The sequence below is a fragment of the Salvelinus alpinus genome, chromosome 28, assembly GCF_045679555.1.
Source record: "Salvelinus alpinus chromosome 28, SLU_Salpinus.1, whole genome shotgun sequence".
Classification (NCBI taxonomy): Eukaryota; Metazoa; Chordata; class Actinopteri; order Salmoniformes; family Salmonidae; genus Salvelinus; species Salvelinus alpinus.
This window is the reverse complement of record NC_092113.1, coordinates 9,451,825-9,477,696: the sequence shown is the minus strand read 5'-3', so window position 1 is coordinate 9,477,696 and position 25,872 is coordinate 9,451,825. Positions and strand designations below refer to the sequence as shown.

Genomic DNA, 25,872 nt, shown 5'->3' with positions numbered 1-25,872 from the left:
GAGAACCTTCCAAAAGGACAACCATCTCTGCAGCACTCCACCAATCAGACCTTTATGGTGGAGTGGCCAGACGGAAGCCACTCCTCAGTAAAAAGCACATGACAGCCCGCTTGGAGTTTGCCAAAAGGCACCTAAAGACTCTACGACCATGAGAAACAAGATTCTCTCTTCTGATGAAACCAAGATTGAACTCTTTGGCCTAAATGCCAAGCGTCACATCTGGAGGAAACCTGGCACCATCCCTACGGTGAAGCATAGTCGTGGCAGCATCATGCTGTGGGGGTGTTTTTCAACGGAAGGGACTGGGAGACTAGTCAGGATCGAGGCAAAGATGAACGGAGCAAAGTACAGAGAGATCCTTGATGAAAACCTGCTCCAGAGCACTCAGAACCTCAGACTGGGGTGAAAGTTCACCTTCCAACAGGACAACGACCCTAAGCACACAGCCAAGACAACGCAGGAGTGGCTTCGGGATAAGTTTCTGAATGTTCTTGAGTGGCCCAGCCAGAGCCCGGACTTGAACCCTATCGATCATATCTGGAGAGACCTGAAAATAGCTGTGCAGCAACGCTCCCCATCCAACCTGACAGAGCTTGAGAGGAACTGCAGAGAAGAATGGGAGAAACTCCCCAAATACAGGTGTGTCAAGCGTGTAGTGTCATACCCAAGAAGATCATTTTTGCCAAAGGTGGATAGGGGGCAGCATTTTCACGTTTGGATGAAAAGCGTGTCCAGAGTAAACTGCCTGCTACTCAGTCCCAGTTGCTAATATATGCATATTATTAGTAGATTTGGATAGAAAACACTCTGAAGTTTCTAAAACTGTTGTCTGTGAGTATAACGGAACTCATTTGGCAGGCAAAAACCTGAGAAAAAGTCCAACCAGGAAGTGGGAAATCTGAGGTTGGTCGTTTTTCAACTCATTTCCTATTGAAGATACAGTGGGATATGGGTCATGTTGCACTTCCTAAGGCTTCCACTAGATGTCAACAGTCTTTAGAACCTTGTCTGATGCTTCTACTGTGAAGTGGGGCCGAATGAGAGGGGAATGAGTCAGAGGTCTGGCAGAATGCTTTGAGCTCGTGACACTCGTTCACGTGAGAGCGAGCTCTGTTCCATTTGCTTTTCTACAGACAAAGGAATTCTCCGGTTGGAACATTATTGAAGATTTATGTTAAAAACATCCTAAAGATTGATTCTATACTTCGTTTGACATGTTTCTACGGACTGTAATATGACTTTTTGTCTGAACTTTTGCCTGAACCTGCCCGCGCGTCGTGAGTTTAGATTGTGTACTGAACGTGCGAACAACAAGGAGGAATTTGGACATAAATTATGGACTTTATCGAACAAATCAAACATTTATTGTGGAACTGGGATTCCTGGGAGTGCATTCTGATGAATATCATCAAAGGTAAGTGAATATTTATAATGCTATTTCTGACTTATGTTGACTCCAACATGGTGGATATCTTCTTGGGTTGTGTTGGTCTCTGAGCACCGTACTCAGATCATTGCATGGTTTGCTTTTTCCGTAAAGTTTTTTAAAGATCTGACACAGCGGTTGCATTAAGGAGAAGTATATCTTTAAATCTGTGAATAACACTTGTATCTTTTATTAATGTTTATTATGAGTATTTCTGTGATTTGATGTGGCTCTGTGCAAATTCACGGGATGTTTTGGAGGCAAAGCCAAATGTAAACTGAGGATTTTGGATATAAATATGAACTTGATTGAACAAAACATACATGTATTGTGTAACATGTTGTCCCGGGAGTGTCATCTGATGAAAAATATCAAAGGTTAGTGATTCATTTTGTGACTCCTCTCTTTGGTTGGAAAATCGCTGTATGCTTTCTGTGACTAGTTGCTGACCTAACATAATGATATGTTCTGCTTTCGCCGAAAAGCTTTTTTGAAATCGGACACTGTGGTTGGATTAACGAGAATTCTATCTTTAAAATGGTGTCTAATACTTGTATGTTTGAGAAAATTGAATGAGATTTCTGTTGATTGAATTTGGCATCCTGCAATTTCATTGGCTGTTGGCAAGGGGTTCCGCTAGCGGAACGGGGTTCCTAGACAGGTTAAAGGGTCTGAATACTTATGTAAATGTTATTTTTATAAATTAGCAAAAATATCTAAAACCTGTTTTTGCTTTGTCATTATGAGGTATTGTGTGTATATTGATGAGGAAAAAAACTATTTAATACATTTTAGAATAAGGCTGTAACTTAACATTATGTGGAAAAGGTCAACAGGTCTGAGTACTTTCCGAAGGCACTGTATGTGTCCAAAAACTCTTTTTCCTGAGCTTTCTTACATCACCTAGATATAGGACAGACACTTCAAAACTTTATTCCTCATGATTTATTGTTTGACTGTCTTTTTTGCAATTTAAGAATGTGCTATTCAAGGCGTTTTTATAGGATATAGGATACCCAAATGATCCATGGTATGGCCGTCTTAAACAATTCCATATGTTAGGGTAGTCAAACCTGGGATCTGGGATCTGGGAAAGAGTTGCAGGGTAGAGGAGAAGTATTTATAAAGTATAAATAACCATCACTTTGTGTGAGGCCACGCAAAAAGACCTAACTAATGATTAGTAAATGGATTATAAGTACCTAATTTCTTATGAATCAATATTAAATACTTTAAAAGTTGTTTATAAATGCGTGAATAATTACATTACTAACATGAACTAATGATTAATAAATGATGAATAAACTATTTGACCTACCTATTATAAATGCGTTATTACGTGGAGTTATTAGAAAGTCTTACCCAACAATGTTGACTGCCAGCACTCCAAACCTACTGAGCAAACACTTTTGTGTTTTTTTACCGTTGCTATAAATCGTTGCTGTAGCCTATGCTATTTAATACACTGTAGTATCAAATCAATCCACAATGGAGTATGGCGAGAACACAAAGACTGTCAATAACCCACAGAACGTGAGCCAATGGCATGCAGTATTAAGCCATGAAACGCGTTGATTGGCCAGTGAGTGGCCAAGCCCTCGTCACACCTAGAATTTATTTATTGACCAAAACCCACACACCTCAGGACCTTTTGTGCTACCACCAGCACTAAGATTTACCATTGCGTTAGGTTTGTTAAAATACAGCCCAAGCATTTTCAGCCCAAGCATAATGCAGAAAAATCCCATCACACACACACACACACACACGCGCGCGCACGCACGCACGCACGCACGCACGCACGCACGCACGCACGCACGCACGCACGCACGCACGCACGCACGCACGCACGCACGCACGCACACACACACACACACACATAACGTCCCCATAACCTTGTGTAAGCGCTTCCTCAGATCCATTAGGTACTTTCTACAGAGCTACATTGGGCCCCACACAGACACTAAAGTCATGTGCCTTTGATTTCATGATGTGCCTTTGATTTCATTTCATGTGTATTATCCATCTCTCTGCCCGCTGCTCAACACCAGTTTGGTGACATCGTCGAGGAGTGGACAGCAGTTGAGAGAGAGAGGTAAAGAGGGTGAGAGTGAGAAACAATGGCAGAAAACGTGTGGTAAAGAGAATGATGGGAGAGGTAGAGCGAGGGGAGCGACAGAGCATTGGAGAGGTTGACAGCCAGAGATAGTCATGGTGAGCGGGTGAGGATGAGAGGGAAAGGGAAGAGATAAGAGCAAGAAAAGAGAGTGAGACAGACTGAAGAAATTAGTTTCATTTAGACTGTCCACCATTGAGGTGGAGGACTTTATTCTCCATTATTTGCTCACTTTGGGCAGAAAAAGAGATTGAAAGTGCTGCTTTAAAGCTAGAATCCTTAGTTGCTACATCCATTTGTGGACTTATAAATTAATAATTTACCCATTGATTCTTGAAGAATACAATTTATAAATACCTCTTGAGCTTAGTTCTGTTGTAGCCCATCAGAACCCAAAATATAAGCTTGTTTTACTCTAATGGTTGTAAATAATGTATATGAATATAATGCATATAACACTGTATTGCATCAAAACATGGTTAAAACTATAATTTGACATCATGTATGGTCAGTTCTTGCATCCATAACTCTGTCTATGAATTTGACAGTGGTTACATTTCTCCAGGCTCATCCCTCCCAACCATTTTTGCAGAAACATAGGCAGTGTAATCCTTTCAGGGATCAAGGTAAGATCCATGTACAGACTGTGTGAAGTAACAATGTTTATTGTAAAACCAGGGGCATGCAAACGACAGGTCAAGGCCAGCAGGGGTCGGTAATCCAGGGGTGGAGCAAAGGTACAGGACGGCAGGCAGGCTCGGGGTCAGGACAGGCAAGGGTCAAAACCAGGAGGGTGAGAAAAGAGAAACTGGAAAAGGCAGGAGCTGAGACACAAAACGCTGGTAGGCTTGAACAAACAAGACGCACTTGCAACATACAAACAGAGAACACAGGTATATATACACAGGAGACAATTGGGGAAGATGGGCGACACCTGAAGGGTGTGGAGACAAGCACAAGGACAGGTGAAACATAACAGGGCGTGACAGATCCGCTTTGTTATTGTTTCAATGAAGGATTCTAGCTTTAAGAGGTGATTACGTAAACACCAGTGGAGGCTGCTTACGGGAGGACGGCTCATAATAATAGCTGGAACCTCCTGTGATAAACGCTAAATGCTCTGCACTATCCAGCCATCTTTTAACTGATACTGGGGCCAAGGCAACAGCTTGGTAACACTGCCGGCAGTAAGAGATAAGCATGGGGTGAGAGAGAAAGAGAAAGAACTCCTGTTTGTTTGTATACACTGGAGGTGGCCCAACCTGCCACTCCCCAGTAAACAAGCAAATGTATATCATAGCTTCAGATGTTTTTTTATTTTCATGTCATGTCATCCCTTTACCACTACACATACAGTGGGGCAAAAAAGTATTTAGTCAGCCACCAATTGTGCAAGTTCTTCCACTTAAAAAGATGAGAGAGGCCTGTAATTTTCATCATAGGTACACTTCAACTATGACAGACAAAATCCAGAAAATCACATTGTAGGATTTTTTATGAATTTATTTGCAAATTATGGTGGAAAATAAGTATTTGGTCACCTACAAACAAGCAAGATTTCTGGCTCTCACAGACCTGTAACTTCTTCTTTAAGAGGCTCCTCTGTCCTCCACTCGTTACCTGTATTAATGGCACCTGTTTGAACTTGTTATCAGTATAAAAGACACCTGTCCACAACCTCAAACAGTCACTCTCCAAACTCCACTATGGCCAAGACCAAAGAGCTGTCAAAAGACACCAGAAACAAAATTGTAGACCTGCACCAGGCTGGGAAGACTGAATCTGCAATAGGTAAGCAGCTTGGTTTGAAGAAATCAACTGTGGGAGCAATTATTAGGAAATGGAAGACATACAAGACCACTGATAATCTCCCTCGATCTGGGGCTCCACGCAAGATCTCACCCCGTGGGGTCAAAATGATCACAAGAACGGTGAGCAGAAATCCCAGAACCACACGGGGGGACCTAGTGAATGACCTGCAGAGAGCTGGGACCAAAGTAACAAAGCCTACCATCAGTAACACACTACGCCGCCAGGGACTCAAATCCTGCAGTGCCAGACGTGTCCCCCTGCTTAAGCCAGTACATGTCCAGGCCCGTCTGAAGTTTGCTAGAGAGCATTTGGATGATCCAGAAGAAGATTGGGAGAATGTCATATGGTCAGATGAAACCAAAATATAACTTTTTGGTAAAAACTCAACTCGTCGTGTTTGGAGGACAAAGAATGCTGAGTTGCATCCAAAGAACACCATACCTACTGTGAAGCATGGGGGTGGAAACATCATGCTTTGGGGCTGTTTTTCTGCAAAGGGACCAGGACGACTGATCCGTGTAAAGGAAAGAATGAATGGGGCCATGTATCGTGAGATTTTGAGTGAAAACCTCCTTCCATCAGCAAGGGCATTGAAGATGAAACGTGGCTGGGTCTTTCAGCATGACAATGATCGCAAACACACCGCCCGGGCAACAAAGGAGTGGCTTCGTAAGAAGCATTTCAAGGTCCTGGAGTGGCCTAGCCAGTCTCCAGATCTCAACCCCATAGAAAATCTTTGGAGGGAGTTGAAAGTCTGTGTTGCCCAGCAACAGCCCCAAAACATCACTGCTCTAGAGGAGCCCTGCATGGAGGAATGGACCAAAATACCAGCAACAGTGTGTGAAAACCTTGTGAAGACTTACAGAAAACGTTTGACCTCTGTCATTGCCAACAAAGGGTATATAACAAAGTTTTGAGAAACTTTTGTTATTGACCAAATACTTATTTTCCACCATAATTTGCAAATAAATTCATTAAAAATCCTACAATGTGATTTTCTGGATTTCTTTTCCTAATTTTGTCTGTCATAGTTGAAGTGTACCTATGATGAAAATTACAGGCCTCTCTCATCTTTTTAAGTGGGAGAACTTGCACAATTGGTGGCTGACTAAATACTTTTTTGCCCCACTGTATGTAAGAATGTGGAAATGTTATGTAATGGACCTTTAAAGGTCAAGCTGTGTAACTTTTCGTCATTGGAGCTCATTCATTCTTTCTGTCCATATTCAGTACTTGTAGGTGGATGTGAACTCTATCAAACTGCCCATATAAGGATGTAGCCAAGCTAAAAGGAATGAGTAAATGGCAAATATTGGGGGGGGGGTCTGAGATTGGAGGCAGGCTTTGATATTCGGGGGTGGAATTCTGTTGGTACTTGCTGTGCCTACTAATGGGAGCCTAGTTCCTTTGCTTCAGGTCATCATTGTAAATAAGAATTTGTTCTTAATTGACTTACAGTACCAGGCAAAGGTTTTAACACACCCACTCATTCAAGTTTTTAATTTTTTTAATAAGAATGCCAAGAGTGTGCAAAGCTGTCATCAAGGCAAAGGGTGGCTACTTTGAAGAATCTCAAATATAAAATATATTTTGAATTGGTTAACATAATTTTGGTTACTACATGATTCCATGTGTTATTTCATAGTTTTGATGTCTTCACTATTATTCTACAATGTAGAAAATAGTAAAAATAAAGAAAAACCCTGCAATGAGTAGGTGTGTCCAAACTTTTGACTGGTACTGTACCTGTATAAATAACAGTGAAATAAAGCTTCCCCTCTGCGGTAGCTCTCGCAAAACTAACATCCACTCTTTGTCTTATCATACCCAGATAAGCTTTTTCGCTCTCATAGCATTACCTTCTTGTATATCTACTGCTTATACCTTACACTTTATGGTATCTTATTTCTCATAATAATGACCCTCTCATATCTCATTACACATCTCTCCACCTCCTCCCCTATACATTACGAAGGCCCTTGAAAAATCTTGCATAACCACACACTCAACCCAATTACTCTATATATTCAAGAAACACAGGGTCACTTCCTAATTCAGATCTGTTAGTTTGCACCAGCTTGCTAACTAAGAGTCAACGCTGCTCTATGTCATGGTATGAGATGTTTTACGATGTATGTGTGCGTGCATGTGTGACTCACAGTATGTGATGTCTGAGTAGGAAGCTTTTTTGTGGTGTGTATGTGTATGCATCTGTGTATGCATCTGTGTATGTTTATATACTACATGACCAAAAGTATATGGACACCTGCTTGTCAAACATCTCATTCCAAAAGCATGGGCATTAATATGTTGTTGGTCCCACCTTTGCTGCTATAACAGCCTCCCCTCTTCTGGGAAGGCTTTCCACTAGATGTTGGAACATTGTTGCGGGGACTTGCTTCCATTCAGCCACAAGAGCATTAGTGAGGTCGGGCACTGATATTTTGCGATTAGGGCTGGCTTGCAATCGACATTCCAATTCATCCCAAAGGTGTTCGTTGTAGTTGAGGTCAGGGCTTTGTGCAGGCCAGTCAAGTTCTTCCACACACCGATCTCGACAAACCATTTCTGTATGGACCTCGCTTTGTGCATGGGGGAATTATCATGCTGAAACAGGACAGGGCTTTCCCCAAACTGTTGCCACAAAGTTGGAAGCACTGAATCGCCTAGAATTTCATTGCATGCTGTAGCGTTAAGATTTCCCTTCACTGGAACTAAGGGGCCCAGCCCGAACCCTGAAAAACAGCCCCAGACCATTATTCCTCCTCCACCAACCTTTACAGTTGGCACTATGCATTCGAGCAGGAAACGTTCTCCATGCATCCGCCAAACCCAGATTAGTCCGTCTGACTGCCAGATGGTGAAGCGTGATTCATCACTCCAGAGAATGCATTTCCACTGCTCCAGAGTCCAAGGGCGGCGAGCTTTACACCACTCAAGCCAACGATTGGCATTGCGCATGGTGATCTTAGGCTTGCGTGCGGCTGCTCGGCCATAGAAACCCATTTCATGAAGCTCCCGACGAACAATTATTGTGCTGACGTTGCTTCCAGAGGCAGTTTGGAACTCGGTACGGAGTGCTGCAACCGAGGACAGATGATTTTTATGCACTATGCGCTTCAGTACTTGGCAGTCCCGTTCTGTGAGCTTGTATGGCCTACCACTTCGCGGCTGAGCCGTTGTTGCTCCTAGACGTTTCCACTTCACAATAACTGCACATACGGTTGACCAGGGCAGCTCTAGCAGGGCAGACATTTGACGAACTGACTTGTTGGATAGGTGGCATCATATGATGGTGCCAAGTTGAAAGTCACGGAGCTCTTCGGTAAGGCCTTTCTACTGACAATGTTTCTCTATAGAGATTGCATGGTGGTGTGCTTGATTTTATACACCTGTCAGCAACAGGTGTGGCTGAAATAGCCGAATCCACTAATTTGAAGGGGTGTCCACATACTTTTGTATATATAGTGTATGTGTGTGGTCTCTGTCAGTGTATGAGCTTGCTGTATCTGCTGCTCAATGCATACAAGCCGAGGCACTCGACCTGAGCACAGCTAGTAGCGTTGAGTCATATGCTGGGCTAATGAAGAAATGTGTTGGGGAAGTGAATTGCTTAATGAACACAGCTGCCTCACTTACCATGGGGCTTGAGTGAGGGCAAGCTGAGTCTCCCTATGACTGACTGCATGAACTCTGATTCCACACTACCACTTTTCCATAAACCTCTTTATAGGGTTTATGTGTTACTCATGACTTTGTCGAGATAACCAACAATGGAGGATCAGGAAGCTGGAAGCTGGAAGCTGGTCTAACACAGGGCCATACCCCTAATCCATCTCCTTATTGCTGAGGGCCAAGTAAAGAGGCATCGGGTATTACATATGACTAGGGATCGAATCCCCAAACCTTCCAATCTCAGGTGGCTACTGAGTTGGCCGAAAACACCATAGGAAAACACCAGAGCTGCTGAACAGTCCTTAAGTCCTTAGCAGCATAGAGATGGGTAGAGTGTTCACAAAAATAGGAGTGCCCTCTTTCCATCTCCATGTTTAGCATATGTTTGTATCCAAAGTGACTTACAGTTAACATGCAGTATATTCAGTTGCCTATGTGGGATGTAGCCCGGCAATTGAACCCACAACTTTGGTGTTGTGAGCACTACTCTCCGACCAACTGAGCCATCGAACCATCAGTCAATCAATTTGCCCAGCCCTTTTCATAGCAACATTGGTCGTTATGTGCTACACGGTAACCATGGAGAGGAGGAACGGTGTATGTAGAGCAGCATGGCTTTGCGGCCTTGGCGTTGTGGGCGCTAGAGAAAGAGCTCAGCAACCCAGAGAATCAGGAAACAAAAGCCACATATTCATCTCCAATTGACTCCCTGAGGCCAGTCTCTGCCCCTACCCCTCCCTCACCCCCCTCTGTATCCAGGGATGTGTTAGGAGCAAAGGCCCTCTCAGTGACACTGAGCACTGGATTATGGGGGATCTCTATATCACTCACACACACACATAATGCTTTGTGTAATCTTGTCCCCGTGGCATATCCACAAGGCATTTGTATCTTTCACAATTGCAGTGAAATAACTGGGTCTTCTGCTGTAGCTGCAGTTGTAGGACTTCACTGTCAGATCTCTATCTCAACCAGAAGATAGCAGAAAGCTGCTCTTGGACCCTGAGTTGTTCATCCTCGCTTTGATCTGAACACATGGGACACTATCCTAGCGGCCTGTTGAGAAGTCTGCAGAGAATCAATGTGTTTCCATTTATATACTGTGTGATATATGATGTAAAATCAACCATAGAAACCCATATATAGTAACCTATTGCTAATAGTATTTCATAGGACTCTGGTCAAAAGGAGTTCACGATATAGGGAATAGGGTGTCATTTGGGATGGAGAATCTCCAGTTCATGCTATTCCTCTTCTCCTTCTGTCACAGCACAGGTCAGTGAAGTCATTTTTCACAGCCTAACATGTTCTCTTTTTTGACAGAAACCTGGGCAAGTCTGGATTGAGGGTGTCCTGCCTGGGATTAGGTGAGTGTGATGATCCATTCAATTGAACTCAATGTCATGTTCATTGTCCTGGAAGGAAATGCATTGTGCAGTCAGGAGTTACAAAAGATACAACGTATGTTCACCACATTCTCTGCAGACAATGGACTTCCGCATATGCATGGCTGCTCGCGTACACACACACACAAGCACTCATAGGGGCGATTTCCCGGACACTGATTAAAACTAGTCCTGGAGTAAAAAGCAAACGAAAGGGAGAATGTCCATGGGAAATGATTTGAAGTTCAGGGCTAGGTTTAATCTGGGTCCGAGAAACCACTCCATAGAGTTCTAACACTCTCTACTCTCCACAGGCACGTGGGTTACCTTCGGAGGACAGATCACAGATGAGGTAGGCGGAGACTCCATACTCACAACATCCATTCTCCATGTCCACAGTGTATGTGACATAGTGGAGTCAATATGTGCAATATTAGAGTGACATCCTAATTCAACCATGAATCTAGCTGTCAATATCCAGTTTAGTTGCTTGATTGATTGTTATTTTTATTAAAATCTAGTTTTAGGTGTAGACTAACAGTGAAAATTCTTTCTTACGGGTCATTTTCCAACAATGCAGAGTTAAAGATAAAGATACAAATAAAATGTAAAATAGAAATAGTGACATGAGGTAATGTATAAATACACAGTGAATAACGACTAACAATAATTAGTAAAAACAACATGGCTATATATAGGGAGTACCAGTACCGAGTCAAGGTTATTGGGGTACGAGGTTATTGAGGTAGATATGTACTGTACATATAGGTAGGGGTAAAGTGACGAGGCACTTAACAAGGATAGATAATAGACAGTAGCAGCAGCGTATGTGGTGAGTGTGTGCACAGCGCATGTTATCCATGTGTCATTGCTTTATGCTAATCAACTAAAGCCTTTTCACGTCAGACCTTCTATTAGACAGCACAGACACCCATGTCAATTCTCTCTCTCTCTCTCTCTCTCTGTAGATGGCGGAGGAAATAATGACACTGGCCTATGAGAACGGGATCAATCTGTTTGACACAGCAGAGGTCTACGCTGCAGGGAAGTGAGTGCACACACACACGCACACATGCACGCACGTGCAGACACACATGCACACACACGCGCTCACACACACACCACACACACACATCCGCTCTTCCATTCCATCTCCGTCTGTTTTACTGGGCCTCAGTGGCTAACCACTTTGAGGTCACTGTAGCTTCAGAGCGTGGTTGAACTCCCATCCCCTCCAACTGCATAAGAACATCTTCAACTGCATTACGTGTGTGTGTGTGTGTGTGTGTGTGTGTGTGTGTGTGTGTGTGTGTGTGTGTGTGTGTGTGTGTGTGTGAAATTATTGCTAATAACACACACACACCACATACAGTACACACACCACATACAGTACACACTAACAAAGCTGTGTTTGATAAGAGCTGTCACATAGAGGAAGATGTGCTTGATGGGAAATGATAAGAGCCATTCATGGAGAACACATTGGTCCTTGGGGCAGAGATGTAACATCTGTCAACAGCCAGAGAGATGCAGCGTCCTCGACCCAATCCTCCCTCTATCCTTCCCTTTCACATGCTGAGAATGTCCTTTTGGAGAGAGAAAGAGAGAGCGCGAGAGAGAATGAAAAAAGTCTGAAAAAGCGATAGACAGAGCATTATTCTCTGCTGTCACGTTTCAGTAAATCGCCTGCGTCATTAGCCTTGACCTCATAGACCAGAAGTCCCCACTGCTCTCCTATTTCACAAATTGTGCTCAGTACTTCCCTCATGCACCATTTGTCAATAACATCCAAAGAGTGGTATTCATTAAACTTCCCATGGTTGTAAGAATTTGTTGTTGTTCTCTTCCAGGGCAGAGGTCGTATTGGGAAACATCATCAAGAAGAAAGGTTGGAGGTGGGTAGAGTTTTATGGGATTTTTGTTGTCGTCCGGAGCCATTTTCACGCATACCCCAGTGTGTGTGTGTGTCTGTGTGTGTGTGTGTGCGTGTGAAATTATTGCTAATGCCATCTATGTTGGAAATTAAACTATATATTTTTTTTTTTTATGAGCATGGCCTTATTTCTATTACAGCATATTGGATGACTGTCTTTCATATTCCATTCACCCAGCTCAATGTAACATCCATAGGTTTAGGCTACTACATGATCCTAAAAAATGTCCTATACCCATCATGAGGTTGCTACAACCTAGCTTATGAATGAAAGTTTACAACGTAGGTGCACAGTTCAAGACAAAATTTTGAGTAATCAAGGTGACAGACAGTGACACATTCAACACCACCTTGCACACTCTTGCCTGCATCTAGCTGATCTAGGTTCTAATCATTAGTCCAACAGTTGCAAATGAGAGTTCCTATTGGACAAATGAATGTATGTTTATCCCCGTTTTGTTCCGTTTGCTTCCGTTTAAGAAACTTTTTCAATAGAATTGGCGGAATGAATACATCCCTGATCACACGCAAACACAATTCACTTTCATAGCAGCCACATATGAACAGCATGATCACTTTACACGTTGTATATATACTTCTCGCATCTACGCGCTCTCCTCCTCTTACCTTTTCCCTTCGCTTGTGGACTTCAGTGCACAACACATCAGCTGTCTGTGACCAGGCGAAAAAACTTTTCCAAACCAATCATTCATATCATAACTGCTAAACGCTACTCACAGCGTACATCGTGGTCACCATATTAGCTAACATCAGAGACAAAATACAGTGCTTTGCACAAGTATTCACCCCTCTTGGCGTTTTTCCTATTTTGTTTCATTACAACCTGTAATTTAAATAGATTTTTATTTGGATTTCATGTAATGGACATACACAAAATAGTCCAAATTGGTGAAGTGAAAAAAAAATAAAAACTTCAAAAAAATAAAAACAGAAAGATAGTGCGTGCATATGTATTCACCCCCTTTGCTATGAAGCCACTAAATAAGATCTGGTGCAACCAATTACCTTCAGAAGTCACATAATTTATTAAATAAAGTCCACCTGTGTGCAATCTAAGTGTCACATGATCTGTCACATAATGTCAGTATATATACACCGGTTCTGAAAGGCCCCAGAGTCTGCAACACCACTAAGCAAGAGGCACCACCAAGCAAGCGGCACTATGAAGACCAAGGAGCTCTCCAAACAGGTCAGGGACAAAGTTGTGGAGAAGTACAGATCAGGGTTGGTTTATAAAAAAAATACTAAACTTTGAACATCCCAAGGATGTTATTAAAAAATGGAAAGAATATGGCACCACAACAAACCTGCCAAGAGAGGGCCGCCCACCAAAACTCACAGACCAGGCAAGGAGGGCATTAATCAGAGAGGCAACAAAGAGACCAAAGATAACCCTGAAGGAACTGCAAAGCTCCACAGCGGAGATTGGAGTATCTGTCCATAGGACCACTTTAAGTCCTACACTCCACAGAGCTGGGCTTTACGGAAGAGTGGACAGAAAAAAGTCCTTGCTTAAAGAAAAAAATAAGCAAACACATTTGGTGTTCGCCAAAAGGCATGTGGGAGACTCACCAAACATATGGAAGAAGGTACTCTGGTCAGACGAAATTAAAATTGAGCTTTTTGGGAATCAAGGAAAATGCTATGTCTGGCGCAAACCCAACACCTCTCATCACCCCGAGAACACCATCCCCACAGTGAAGCATGGTGGTGGCAGCATCATGCTGTGGGGATGTTTTTCATCGGCAGGGACTTGGAAACTGGTCAGAATTGAAGGATGGCGCTAAATACAGGGAAATTCTTGAGGGAAACCTGTTTCAGTCTTCCAGAGATTTGAGACTGGGACGGAGGTTCACCTTCCAGCAGGACAATGACCCTAAGCATATTGCTAAAGCAACACTTGAGTGGTTTAATGGGAAACATTTAAATGTATTGGAATGGCCTAGTCAAAGCCCAGACCTCAATCCAATTGAGAATATGTGATATGACTTAAAGATTGCTGTACACCAGCGGAATCGATCCAATTTGAAGGAGCTGGATCAGTTTTGCCTTGAAGAATGGGCAAAAATCCCAGTGGCTAGATGTGCCAAGCTTATAGAGACATACCCCAAGAGACTTGCAGCTGTAATTTCTGCAAAAGGTGGCTCTACAAAGTATTGACTTGGGGGGGTGAATAGTTATGCACACTCAAGTTTTCCGTTTTTTTGTCTTATTTCTTGTTTGTTTCACAATAAAACTATTTTGCATCTTCAAACTGGTAGGCTTGTTGTGTAAATCAAATGATACAAACCCCCCAAAAATCTATTTTAATTACAGGTTGTAAGGCAACAAAATAGGAAAGGGGGTAAATACTTTTGCAAGCCACTGTAGCTTCTAGAACTAACGCATTAGTAAACCTGCTAGCTACAATCATGCAGTACAGTGTACAGTCAGCAAGCAGTTTAGCAGTTACACCGGCGGGCCCTGATGGCAAGAAATCAATAAAACCAAAAGCTTACCTTGACTTGGATAAGTTCCAGTGTTGGATAGCCATAGCCAGCGAGGTAACATAGCATCCCTCTCTGTTTGAGCCAGGTATTGGGTAGGCTAAACTAGCTAGCTGCATTCACTAGCTTAGCTTCTTGCGACTACAGGGGGTGCTGTTCCGAATTAGCATTTTGTCGTCTCCAAATTAAACTGCCTAGTACTCAATTCTTGCTCGTACAATATGCATATTATTAATTATATTGGATAGAAAACACCTTCTAGTTTCATACAACGTTGAAATTATGTCTGTGGGTGACCCAGAAAAATTTCTACAGCGAAATCCATGACAGACAGTGAAAGGTCTGAGAGCGAAGCTCTGGTTTCAGATCAGTTTTTAAGGTCTCTGTCTATCCTATGGCACGACACGAACTGCACCCGCCTTCCCCTGGATGTCAGTAACCAATGAGAAGTGGAATGGGCCTTCTAGGTAGCTCTCAGAGGTTATAAAACACCAAGGAGTGAGAGTAGCCCCCCTTTCGACGCAAGCCCTTACGCAGGATGGGACCTCCGGACGCCATTTTCACAGGCTCGGTTATCAACTTGAAATGTATCCGTCTGTAATTTAATTCGATATAGGACTTAGAAACATCATAAGGTAGTTAATTTAAACCGTTTTATAGCAATTTATATCCGTTTAGTGCGATTCTGAGGAATTTCTTTGTCGTGCACTTTCTAGCTTTGGGAACGTTTCGCGGTCTCGGTCGTTGTTAGTGGACATTTCGAAGGACAGAGGACATCTATCGACCAAAAGACGTTTATAACATAGAAAGGATACATTGCCCAAGAATATGATGGAAGATCAGCTCAAAGTAAGCAATATTTAATATGATAAACCGTGTTTCTGTCGAAATATTTTAAACGCATACATCGCCATTTTGTTTTGTATAGCTTCACTTGGCCAACCCTGTATTGAAAAGTAAGGATAATTTTAAAAATGTAAATCAGCGGTTGCATTAAGAACTAATTTGTCTTTCGATTCCTGTCAACCCTGTATTTTTTAGTCAAGTATATGATTAGCTTTTAATTAAACTAGATCACTCTGATAGATGACGTCAGACATATTGAGGCTTGATTTCCTAGTATTTTCATTGTGTAACCACGGTTTTGTATGGCTAAATATGCACCTTTTCGAACAAACTGTATATGTATGTTGTAAAATGATGTTACAGGAGTGTCATCGGAAGAATTCTGAGAAGGTTAGTGAAAAAATTAATATCTTTTGGCGGTGATTACGTTATAGCGCTCTTTGGCTGGAATCGATGCTCTGGTAACGTTTTCACATGTAGTATGCTAACTTATCGATTTATTGTGTTTTCGCTGTAAAACGCTTAGAAAATCTGAAATATTGTCTGGAATCACAAGATCTGGGTCTTTCCATTGCTATGCTTTGTCTATTCTTATGAAATGTTTTATGATGAGTAAATTGGTCATACACGTTGCTCTATCTAGTAATTCTAGTCGATTTGCGATGGTCGGTGCAATTGTAAACTGTGATTTCTACCTGAAATATGCACTTTTTTCTAACAAAAACTATCCTATACCATGAATATGTTATCAGACTGTCATCTGAAGAGGTTTTTTCTTGGTTAGTGGATATCAATATCTTAGTTGAGCCGAATTGGTGATAGCACCTGAAGGAGTAAGAAACTGATGGAGTTAGAATAGTGGTGTATTTTGCTAACGTGTTTAGCTAATAGATTTACATATTTTGTCTTCCCTGTAAAACATTTTAAAAATCTGAAATGGTGGCTTTATTCACAAGATCTGTATCTTTCATCTGGTGTCTTGGACTTGTGATTTAATGATATTTAGATGCTACTATCTACTTCTGAAGCTATGCTATCTATGCTAATCAGTGTGTGGGGGGTGGGGGGTGATCCCGGATACGGGGTTGAGGTTCGGTAAAGGTTAGCAAGTGAAAGTGAAAAAAATACAACAACATATAGCTAGCTCTCTCTCTCTCTTGCTTCTCCTTCATTTTTGAATAAATTAATTTGTTCAAAACTGTTCAACTATTGTCTTTCTCTCTCTTTGAGTCAACTAGTCATCACATTGTATGCACTGCAGTGCTAGCTAGCTGTAGCTTATGCTTTCAGAACTAGATTCATTCTCTGATCCTTTGATTGGGTTAATTAACATAAACACATAGCCTACAAGCCACTGACCTTTGGAACATTTACATTTTTAAAAGTCTAATAAAGCCATGTAATATAGCCTACACCTTCACAATAAATACATTATTTATTTTAGACAGGTCTAAAGAAACATGATATGAAGAAAATGTAGTCTATTTCAGGAGAACAGAATAGCATACTCTGAGTTGTCCTTATGTTAGGGCCTGATCTGGCTATGCCATATGGCTGTGAGCTACATTAGTTCATTTAGCCGACAAGATTTGCTTAGAATTCCATGGCATTATTTTATATTACTTTATAGTATGAAGAATACAATTGAACAAAGCTGAATAAAATATAAATTATATTTTCTCCAAACGATTGGAGGGAGTGAGCACATGCATTCTGTGTTGAGCGGTTAACAAACAAATAGGTATTCCTATATGCTTACTTAAGAGTTATTAATGTAACTTTAGTTGTTCTACAAATGTTGGGCTATATGTTTTGATTTTTAATACATTGTAAGGCTGCATGATGCGACCAATGATTATTTGAAAAAAGTAGCTTGAAAGGCATGACTTCTGCTTAGTTTTTTTGTGCAGGCTGTACACACATCTTCAGTCTCTCATTCACAATTTGAGAAGCACTTGATAATGTCTTGAATTTCCCGGCGGCATCCACTTTGTGTGGCCATAATGCACCCTAAAAATAACATGCCTTTTGCATCCCTTCTCCCTGAGTGCTGCCTGCTCCGAAGCACCTCTCATCTCACTCACACTGCTCTCCTTCATGTGATCGGGTCTTTCTCAAAAGCTACAAGTGAAGAGAGCCACATCCGGGACGCAACTGCGTGCGTCCTTATCCAATTCCGAGGTGCATATTGAAGATATTGGAAGAACTGTCCACATTTACTTTTCGTCAGCAATAAAAAGATGAGTAGGCCTAACGAACAGCAAAAGCACTAACCCATATCAATCTACTATCTCCCATAGTACAAAAGTAGACCTGTTATATTCTGTGCGACAAATAAATATTCCAAACATAGTGTAAGGAAGTCTGTGTGTAGCTGGTGTATAGGAGTCAGGGGCAGGACAGCAGATATGAGTAAATAACCGTATTTTACTCAACATATAATAAATGCAATACAAAAACAGAGCCCACAATAACTTATATGCTTTTATTATAAAGGTGCATTTTTATGGTGATAATTATCTTTCCTAAACCTGAAACTCACGCGCTGCGTATGTATGCCAGTTAGGCTCTACACCCGTTGTAAAGCAGATTAATGTGTTTCAGTTGAAGACATTATTTGTCCACTTTAGTTGTGATACAAACCTTATCAAAACATATAGGTGTGAGGTGTGCGTGAGGTGTGCGACTATGATTACAAAAAGTCCTACAAAAAGGGAATTGTTTTTTGCTTTAAGCTGAGCATAATTGACAAGTGATAATATATAATTTACAAGTGATAAGCTAATATTGTCACCCATCAGACTATTCTTGATTTAATCTTGTCTTTACATATACTAAATAATACATGTGTGAAATTCGTTTTGACTTAGAATGGACCATTATCATGCACCTTTCTCAAAACGGGCAGGGGAAAAAATACATGTCATCTCTGCACTTACAGTGCCTTCTGAAAGACTTTTCCCACATTTTGTTACATTACAGCCATATTCTAAAATGAATTAAATTTAAAAAATCCTCAGCAATCTACACACAATACCCCATAATGACAAAAAATAGGTTTTTAGAAATGTTTGCAAATTTATTAAAGATAAAAAACAGATACCTTATTTACATAAGTATTCAAACCCTTTGCTATGAGACTTGAAATTGAGCTCAGGTGCATCCTGTTTCCATTGATCATCCTTGAGATGTTTCTACAACTTGATTGGAGTCCACCTGTGGTAATTTAAATTCATTGGACATGATTTGGGAAGGCACACACCTGTCTATATAAGGTTCCACAGTTGACAGTGCATGTCAGAGCAAAAACCAAGCCATGAGGACAAGGAATTGTCCGTAGAGCTCCGAGGCAGCCATGTGTCGAGGCACAGATCTGGGGAAGGGTACCAAAAAATGTCTGCGGCATTGAAGGTCCCCAAGAACACAGTGGCCTACATCATTGGAAGACGTTTGAAACCACCGCGACTCTTCCTAGAGCTGTCCGCCCGGCCAAACTAAGCAATCGGAGGAGAAGGGCCTTGGTCAGGGAGGTGACCAATAACCCTATGGTCAGTCTGACAGAGCTCTAGAGTTCCTCTGTGGAGATGGGAGAACCTTCCAGAAGGACAACCATCTCTGCAGCACTCCCCCAATCAGGCCTTAATGGTAGAGTGGCCAGACTGAAGCCACTCCTCAGTAACATGCACATGACAGCCCGCTTGGAGTATGCCAAAAGGCAACTAAAGACTCTCAGACCATGAGAAACAAGATTATCTGGTCTGATGAAACCAAGATTGAACTCTTTGGCCTGAATGCCAAGTGTCACTTCTAGAGGAAACCTGGTGGTGGCAGCATCATGCTGTGGGGATGTTTTTCAGCTGCAGGGACTGGGAGACTAGTCAGGATCGAGGCAAAGATGAATGGAGCAAATTACAGAGAGAGCCTTGATGAAAACCTGCTCCAGAGCGCTCAGGACCTCAGACTGGGGCGAGGGTTCACCTTTCAACAGGACAACGACCCTAAGCACACAGCGAAGACAACGCAGGAGTGGCTTCGGGACATGTCTCTGAATGTCCTTGAGTGCCCCAGCCAGAGCCCGGACTTGAACCCAATCGAACATCTCTGGAGAGACCTGCAAATAGCTGCGCAGCAACGCTCCCCATCCAACCTGACAGAGCTTGAGAGGATTTGCAGAGAAGAATAGGAGAAACTCCCCAAATACAGGTGTGCCAAGCTTGTAGCTTCATACCCAAGAAGACTCAAAGCTGTAATCGCTGCTAAAGGTGCGTCAACAAAGTACTGAGTAAAGCATCTGAATACTTATGTGAATGAAAAAAAATGGGGGGGGGTCAACGAACTGAAACATTGGTTTAAATTCCACTGAACACATTGTCTTGAGCATACAGGAACACCAGTATCTAGTCCGCCGCACCTGTCAAATCTCTCTCTCGAATTTCAAACATTTTCTGTCTCAGCAGCTAGACTCGCTCTTTGTAAGGGAGGATGGAGGAGATTGCTAGTGGCCAGACTTGTTTTTTACTCCTGTGTTTTGTTATTTTATGAATGGTGAAGTTCACTTAACGCTAGCTATCTAGCCTGCAGGGTTAGCCGTGTAGTCAATGGCATTGGATGGGAGCGCTGAGGGGAAACATACATGCTTCTTCCTCACTTCTGAAGAAGTACCCTGCTAAAGCCCACAGCTCTTCTCCTGTTTGGTTATCATCAGAGGCAGCAGCAGGAATCGAGGTTTTCATAAAAAGTGCTATTTATTTGTTGCTTTTTATTTGTTTATATAATCAGTTACATAATCAGTCAACAATTACTATTAATTAATTGCTGCAAGTAAAAAAATAACACACCAGATGAAATAGGTTCAGAATTAATTGTTTTTCTGTCAAATCGTCATTGGGGCCAAGGGGACTTAAGTGCAGAAGACTTATAATTAAATAATTCTGAAGAATTATAACATAATGCACTGGATCTCCCATTTTCAAGTCAGAATGCTCACCATGCACCTGTCCCTCATACACTTCTCTCTCCTTACAGGCGCTCCACTTTGGTCATCACCACCAAGATATTCTGGGGAGGAAAGTACGTATTATACTGGAGCCTTTTTCTGTATGTGTGTGTGTGTGTGTGCGTGTGTTAGAGGCAGTATTGAGGCTGTATGACTCTTAATTGTTTTCCTATGAGGAAACGGGGTCGATCCCCTCCTTTGAGAATGCCTTTTCACTGAGGACCAATTAAAAGGGCATTCATTAGTAGTTGCATCCATTTTTGGACGTAAAAATGAATGATATGTACCCATTAATTCTTGAAGAATATAACGTATAAAGGCCTCATGAGTATCAGGTATCAAGGTAAGACCCAAGTGCAGACTATGTGAAGTAACAATGTTTATTGTAACAGCAGGGGCAGGCATACGACAGGTCAAGGCAGGCAGGGGTCGATAATCCAGAGTAGGAGCAAAGGTACAGGACGGCGGGTAGGCTTACGGTCAGGGACAGGCAGAGTGGTCAGGCAGGTGGGTACAAGGTCAGGACAGGCAAGGGTCAAACACCAGGAGGACAAGAAAAAGAGAGGCTGAGAAAAGACAAGAGCTGACAGGACAAACAAGATGAAGTGGCACAGACAGACAGAAAACACAGGTATAAATACCCAGAGGATAAGTGGGGAAGATGGGCGACACCTGGAGGAGGTGGAGACAAGTACAAGGATAGGTGAAACAGATCAGGGCGTGACAGTACACCCCTCCCTCTAGGGATGCCACCTGGTGTTCCACCTGGGCGGATACCTGGTTGACTGTGGTGCCGGCGGTGAAAGTCGGCGATAATGGAAGGGACCAGGATGTCTTTAGCGGGAACCCAGCACCTCTCCTCCGGGCCATAACCCTCCCAGTCAACCAGGTACCGGAAATCCCTGCCCCCGTGGTCAAACCCTCAGGAGGCGTCTCACCGTGTATGCTGGCTGGCCATCGATGACACGGGAGGAGGGATGGGCCTAGAAACAGAAAAGAAGTGGCAGTCAGACATGGTTATGACTCTAGACACAGAAAAGTAGGAAAAATACAGAGGGTACGGGGCAACAGAGGATGAACAACAGAGGGGCTAATGATCTTGGAGCGGGGGGAAAGGTCTCGGCTTCCGGGGGTGTAGCCGCGGCACTATAGCGGCGTGCCAGCGCCTCAGGCTTGACCTTCTTGGATACCGGTCGGTGCTGTGGAATCGAAGTGGCCCGGGTCTTACTGAACCCCTCCCGGAGGTCCTGGTGCTCTGCGGAGCTGGCAGAGAGGTCCGGGGCAATTTCCTAGGAAGACGTCCCGGGGCAGGCAGAGCTGACTTCAGGCAATGAGTGTGGCAGGACGGGCTCCAGCCCACGGTGGCACCAGTAGCCCAGTCAATGGAGAGATTGTGTTACCTGGAGCCAAGAGAATCCAATACCATGGGAACCAGCAGAAATTGTATCGTCTCGCTGTGGTTCCCCGACACTCGTAGGTTGACGGAGGTGGTCTGGTGGGTGACCCGGCATATAGAGCACCCGTCCAGCGCCCTAACACCCATGGGAATGGAGAGGGGTTGAGTGGGGATACCCAGTTTGGACGCCAGTGTAACGTCATGAGACTCACATCCGCCCCTGAGTCGATGAGTACCTGGAGAGAGTTGGACTGGTCGCCCCACAACAGGGTGGCATGGAGAGGGGGGCGAGTAAGGGGAGAAGAACAATTATCTTTAAGACCCACTAGTGTACTCACTCCAACAGATGAGCTAGGTCTCTTGAAGGGACAGGTAGACACAAAATGACCGGCAGTACCGCAATACAGACAACTCTAGGTCACAAGTCTGCGTACTCTTTCGGCTGGAGACAGCTTCGCCCTGCCGAGCTGCATCAGCTCAGGAAGAAGTGCATCGGCAGTCTCCGGAGGCTCTTGGAGGGACTCGGGTAGGCTCGGATCCTCTCGGGGACGTAGACGCCGGGGACTTTCGGAGTTCATCAGCTGCAAGGTGGGATCCCTCTGTGAGTGATTTGGACTGCAATCGTACCTCTTCCGCAATCGGACCTCTACGTTCCTGTAGCCGACCATCAATCCGGATGATTAAAGCGATGAGTGAGTCGAGATCTGTCGGTAGTTCTCGGCCTGCCAGCTCATCCTTTACCTCCGACAAGTTCCCGGATTATTGGAGAACAGTGCTTCCAGGTTCCAGGTACCCTCCGCTGCTAGCGTGCGGAACTCCATCGCATAGTCTGCAACACTGAGGGTGTCCTGCCGAAGCTGGAGTAACTTCCGGGCAGCCTCTCTCCCGGACACCGGAGCCTCAAACTTTTCTCACCTCTGCCATGAATACCTCCAGACTGAGGCAGATGACGGATTGTTTCTCCCACACCGCCGTGGCCCAGGCGAGTGCCCCCCTTGACATCAGAGTAATAATGTACGCTACATTCGAGTGGTCCGAGGGGAACGAAGAAGGGTGTAGCTCAAATGAGGGAGCACTGGGAGAGAAAGGCCCGGCAGGTTCTGGAATCTCTATCGTAGCGCTCCAGGGGAGGTAAGCGGGGTTCCCGGGAAACCGGGGTGACGGCGCTGCTACCAGCCGAGTTACAGAGGGGCTGGGAGGTTACTGTTGTGGTAGGCTGCCTAGTAGGCAACCCACAGAATTTCTCCCGCAATGCGTCCAAGACTAGGTCGTGTCGTTCGGCCACGGCCTGGAATCCTTCCATCAGACCACGAAGCAACTCCTCTTGCCTACCAATGGTGGCTCCTTGGGAGGAGATGGCGTTGCGGATCTGGACCAAGTCTACTGGGTCAGTCATAGCCAGTTCGTACTATCAGGTATCAAGGTAAGACCCAAATGCAGACTGTGTGAAGTAACAATGTTTATTGTAACAACAAGGGCAGGCAAACGACAGGTCAAGGCAGGCAGGGGTCGATAATCCAGAGTAGGAGCAAAGGTACAGGACGGCAGGCAGGCTCAGGGACAGGCAGAGTGGTCAGGTGGGCGGGTACAGGGTCAGGACAGGCAAGGGTCAAAAATTAGAAAAAGAGAGGCTGGGAAAAGACAGTAGCTGACAGGACAAACGCTGCCAAGCTTGACAAACAAGATAAACTGGCACGGACAGACAGCACGGACAGACAGAAAACACAGGCATAAATACCCAAAAGATAAGTGGGGAAGATGGCGAGGGGGTGGAGGGGGTGGAGACAAGCACAAGGACAGGTGAAACAGATCAGGGCTTGACAATGAGCTTGGTTCAACTGTCGTACCCCATCAGAACTCAAAATATAAGTTTGAATGTTTGTAAATAAATAAGGAAATGTAAACAACCACTGTATAGCCTAAAAACATGGTTAAAACTATAATTTTGATAACATGGATAGTCAGTCCTTGCATCCATAGCGTAGTCTATTGATTTGAGAGTGGTTGGATTTCTCCAGCCCCATCCCTCAGGTTTTACTGAAACAGTTGCAGGGAGAACACTTAGTCAATGTTTTGATTAAGAATTCTTGCTTTAATGGTCTTGCTTAGCACTGACAGGAGGCACCAATTCAACTTAAATACGTTTCTGTCCTGCATCATAGAGATGGATAGAGGGCACATGCTGCCCCTGCTAAAACATGCTGTGTGTCAAGTGTGCCCTCTATCTATCTCTATGTCTCACATTCAACCCACCAATATGGATCGTATACAGTGAACATCTGTACTGTATCAGTTACAGTATGAAACTGTGAATTGTAGCACAGAGTTGTTAAATGTCATGATTTTATATCCTGACAAGGGCATTTGTTGTTTGCTTATCAGAGCAGAAACAGAAAGAGGGTTGTCCAGAAAACATATCATCGAAGGTAAGCCATTTTAAGCCACTTTTATACTGAGTTATTATTACATGTACAGTGTGGTAGCCTATATATTTGCAGGATATCAATATGACATTTGGATCCAATCCAATCATTCACTAGATTCAGTACATACTGTATATACAGTGCATAAATGAGAGCATTAAAAACAAACAGGATTCTGGCTTTAATGTAAAGTATTACCGTTATCTTGATGGTCTTTGCCCTATATAATGCAGGACTAAGGGCATCGCTAGACAGACTGCAGCTAGAGTATGTGGATGTCGTTTTCGCAAACAGACCGGACCCCAACACACCTATGGAAGGTAGGCAGCACTCTTCTTTGAATGCTGTTTGTTTACATTCATCTGTGGTATGTTGAGTGTATCTGCTGCACCGTGACATATTCTTGTCATAAACAGACCACCTTGCATCCAGTGGTGCAGCGGTGCAGTAATAATGTTCGGTCAGGCTAGAGTATCATGCGTACACATTATCTACAGACAGATAAATGGCTCTATGGTTTGGACCTTAAGGTTACATTTACTTTTATTGGGTACATAAGTCTAAGTTTTTTGAATCCTAGATGTAGAGATAGGACACAGTTGACAGCTCAAACATCCTCTTTCCATACCAACTGCAGTAATATATGATTGTCTAAACCCAAACCTACCGAACAGGGGCATGGGCAATGGATGACAAATTTCTATTCCTGTCACTGATTGAAATGGTCAGTAAAGCATTGTGAACTTTGAACTTGAGCTCAGTCAGTGCATGATGGGGCTCGCTGTATTGGGCTGTGGCTCCCACCCTGCTGCCCCTTATGTATACTTCCAGATGTCATTTCATTCACAGACTGGTCAACGTCTTCACTCTCTTTTTTTTGTCACCAGGAGACCCATTTCACACCTCAAAGTCCAAGACATTCATCATAGAAGGTACATGGTACCCTTAGTCAAAACAAAGTGTTCAATCAACACCCCTTTAAACGAAAGGCATTTTATGGCAGTGAGTTGATAAAAGTAGTTCCCCCTCCATTATCCTACCATTCAAAACCCCCTTTAAATCCATAAAATGTTAGACTTTTCGTAGTGCTAGCACAAAAGGGTGGTCTACTGTAGTAGATTGAGTGAGTGTTTGATTCATACTTGATAACGTTACATCTTGTAAGTACGTTCCACTTTTTGTTGTTGGAAGAAATGACACTTAAAGATGTCCATTCTCTCCCCGGCTGACAATTGTAACCAAAATATGATGTAATCCTTCCAGAATCCTTTGATTTACTCAGTTTGGTGTCTTTCTATTTCTATTTCTCTTTCTGTTTCTTTTCTCTCACTCTCTTCAACTGTAACTTATGCCAGAT

The 25,872-nt window shown here is 43.3% G+C and overlaps 1 protein-coding gene across 5 annotated transcripts in view; it reads left to right on the top strand.

The window, feature by feature from the left end:
- Nucleotides 1–25,872, top strand: part of LOC139557130 (voltage-gated potassium channel subunit beta-2-like) — a 119,736-nt gene that overhangs the window by 78,800 nt on the left and 15,064 nt on the right. For 3 of the 5 annotated variants that reach the window (XM_071371528.1, XM_071371529.1, XM_071371526.1), the window contains 8 exons: nucleotides 10,353–10,396; nucleotides 10,729–10,766; nucleotides 11,383–11,462; nucleotides 12,265–12,309; nucleotides 20,726–20,770; nucleotides 24,475–24,518; nucleotides 24,749–24,835; nucleotides 25,403–25,447. In XM_071371528.1, the coding sequence (XP_071227629.1) occupies nucleotides 10,353–10,396; nucleotides 10,729–10,766; nucleotides 11,383–11,462; nucleotides 12,265–12,309; nucleotides 20,726–20,770; nucleotides 24,475–24,518; nucleotides 24,749–24,835; nucleotides 25,403–25,447 (428 nt within the window). The remainder of the gene's footprint in view (nucleotides 1–10,352; nucleotides 10,397–10,728; nucleotides 10,767–11,382; nucleotides 11,463–12,264; nucleotides 12,310–20,725; nucleotides 20,771–24,474; nucleotides 24,519–24,748; nucleotides 24,836–25,402; nucleotides 25,448–25,872) is intronic. The other 2 variants (XM_071371530.1, XM_071371527.1) reach the window with 1 other exon arrangement.